The sequence below is a fragment of the Carlito syrichta genome, unplaced genomic scaffold, assembly GCF_000164805.1.
Source record: "Carlito syrichta isolate Samal-C Ts95f unplaced genomic scaffold, Tarsius_syrichta-2.0.1 Scaffold144852, whole genome shotgun sequence".
Lineage (NCBI taxonomy): Eukaryota > Metazoa > Chordata > Mammalia > Primates > Tarsiidae > Carlito > Carlito syrichta.
In genome coordinates, this window is record NW_007088948.1 from 63,974 (window position 1) to 66,924 (window position 2,951).

The 2,951-nt window shown below is 54.1% G+C and overlaps 1 protein-coding gene across 1 annotated transcript in view; it reads right to left on the bottom strand.

Moving 5' to 3' along the window:
• Positions 1-1,787, bottom strand: part of CHD4 (chromodomain helicase DNA binding protein 4) — a 39,431-nt gene extending 37,644 nt beyond the window's left edge. The window contains exon 1 of the mRNA XM_021708724.1: positions 1,742-1,787. Coding sequence (XP_021564399.1) covers positions 1,742-1,787 — 46 coding nt within the window. The remainder of the gene's footprint in view (positions 1-1,741) is intronic.
• Between the last annotated feature and the right edge of the window lie 1,164 nt (positions 1,788-2,951).

Here is a 2,951-nt window from a genome sequence, read left to right on the forward strand (position 1 = left end):
CATCCCATAATACGCACGGACAACCCCCCCACACACACACACACATACACGCACGCACCCCGCACCCCATACACATACATGCCAGGGGGCTGCCGACATCTCATAATGCTGCAGACCTTTTGCAACTAACCCTCTTTGGCATCCCATAATAGCCATCCTTTGCCAACTTCTTCACTCTTGGCCCGACTGCTAACATCCCATAATAATTCATCACCCCCTCCCTCCCCATAGCCATCCCATAATAGGCACCCCTCCCAGCCTCCTATCCCATAATACTCATCCCCATCCCCCACAGACATCCCATAATAACCACCCTTCATCCGCCCCCAGTTTGACATCCCATAATAGTCAGAAACTCACCCCCCCACCTACTACAACAACGGACGTTCGGCCTCCTCCCACACACATCCCGTAATAATCAGTCTCCCACTTTCTGCCCTGACATCCCATAATAGCCAGCCCCCTGGAGCTGCCCCGTCCCTCCAGGCTAAAGTCTGGGAGCTGGCACGCCACTGGCCTTCACCTCTGCGGGCTCCGCGGCCGCGAGCCGCTCCTGCCCGGTCAAGGAGATCCCGTGGTGGCCAGCAGCCCCACAGTCACCCACGAAGGGACACCGACCTCCTTTCCCCTAGCAGTGGAAGGATGTCCGTCATAGTTTGCCCCCCCATCCGCACCTGACATCCCAGGATAATTGCAGGGAGCCCGCGGCCAACTACACGCACCCCCATACTCCCGGCACAACCCGGTGCCGCAGCCCGTCATGCTTCACCTCCACCCTGACACCCTTGCACCCTGCCACTACATTCATATTCTTTCCTCTCCCATTTCCACACGGGTCCCTTCTAACGCCCAGAGCTACCTGCACTGCCCTGTCCCCACCTACATTTCCCTGTCCCCGCCCTCACTTGCACACACCTTAATCCCTTTCTGGGGACAAAGCAGTATCCCAGCAAAAAGCCCCTCGATGTCTAGGACCCTAGTTTCCCTCATCCTATCATTTCCAGACACTCAGGGGCAGGGAGCCCACATGGGGCCCCACCCAATCCCACCAAATCCAGGTATTTTCCAGATGCTCACCTCCAGCTCCCAAGTTTTGAAGAAGACCAACCAAAATACCATGCTGACAGATGAAGTACATCAAGTTTAATTCACCCCAGAGCACACCCTAATAATTACACGCTCCCACCCAAAGACTCTCAACATCCGAGCGGTCTTCTGCCGCCACCACTCCCATGGATGGGCATCCCGTCGTGATGTGAACTGAGGATCTGTTGTATACTCACCACAAGCATAGACCTGCTCTCCCGTTACTCACATTCATTCAGCGTACGTTGACAGAGTAACTCGCAAGGCTCAGAGCTGGGCACCCTGGCAAACACAAAGAAAACCACAGGCATCTGCCTTCAAGAAGCATGAACAACCAAACTGTGATGCAAGACAGAAGGGTGTCAAGGGAGAACTACCGTGTGCTATTTCCCAGTCTCCTGTTACAGAAAATAAAGCAAATCCCACTGGTCTCAGGAGCGAGCATATCCCAGTAGAGTTCATTGTGGTCTGCCCGGAGTCTGGAAGGTAGTCCAAAGCATTTATGATGGACAGTCAACATGATCTCCTATCTGTTCCCTACAAGGAACTGTGATTGGAAAGCCATGTCCACGCACCCAGTGTTCCTAATACTGAAATCCTGTAATATCATCACGTCCTTCCTTCTTGAGACTCACCACCATGCCAGCATCCTTACCCTCATCCTTGGACACCAGGTCCAGCTGACCCTCAATGTCCCGCATTTCTCAGACACTTGTCGCTGCATATCCTGGAATGTGTTATGTCTCACAATACACTCAAGTGCTTCCAAGCTCATCTCCTGTTGAGGCCCCATTCTCCACCTCAATGAAAACGTTAGTTGTACAGTGTTCCCCAGCTGCCCTTCCCCATGCACAAGTCAGCATTCCGGGATGTCTTCGTCATTCAGTTCTGGCCCAGGGTAGCCCTTCGGCATATACTCTCCCCTTCCCTAACTGCGCTACCTTCCAGTCAACCCGGGCATCCAGCCATAGGAAGTTGGGAGAGTCCAATCTCAGAACCCTCTGGCCCCCAAAGAACCCGAGCCCATAAGCCTGTCCTTTTCCCTTTTCCTGACCCCCAGAGGTTCAGGACCTGAGTGAAAACCAATGTCTCAGCATCACTCCTTTGCTGCCCCCAACCCCCAAGCCAGAGATAATGTCCACCCTGCTCTCGTGTGCCTTTTCATGCAAGTCCGAGACCTGTGGAAGTGGAACAGGTTGAAACGAAACCAGAACATCCTAGAAGGGCCCTTCCTGGCCGGAAGTGAGTGGGATGACCTCCCCTCACCTCCCTAGAGAAAGAGCCCCAACTGTGACTCCCCTCCTCCAGGATCCAAGGGCCTGGGGAACTGGCATGGAGGAATGAACTCAGGAGAAGCCAGAGCTTGTTCCAGGAAAGTACGATCCCTCCGTTCCCAAGTAGAACACCAGTGAGGCGGGCAAGTCTTCCCACCAGCTCCTGCCAGTTTGTATAACCGCTAGCATCCCACATTTAACTGTCTTCTCATCCCAGGACTGGAGTTTTCAGCATCAAAGACCTCGGGTCTTACTAAAAGCTTCCACTGTCACCTGTGAAGTTGGTGTTTTCTTTTTCCAACATTCCCTGGACCACTCTCTTGCTGCACTCCTGGTGGCCTGCCAGCCATCCCCCCGACCCTGTTCTGCAAGGCTTCCACGGTGCCCCTCATGATGCTCTCCTGGCGTCAAGACCGGGCCTCGTTTACTTACCCAAACCCTCTCCCACGCTTATTCTGCTCACCGAGGATGAAATGTGTGCTCCGCAACGGGGCAGAGGAGGAAGCTCTTTTCAGACACCATCATGTGGGTACGCCTCCTTTCAAGGAAGTCACTCCTTCCTGCAGAGGGCTGCCAGGCACCTATTATGCC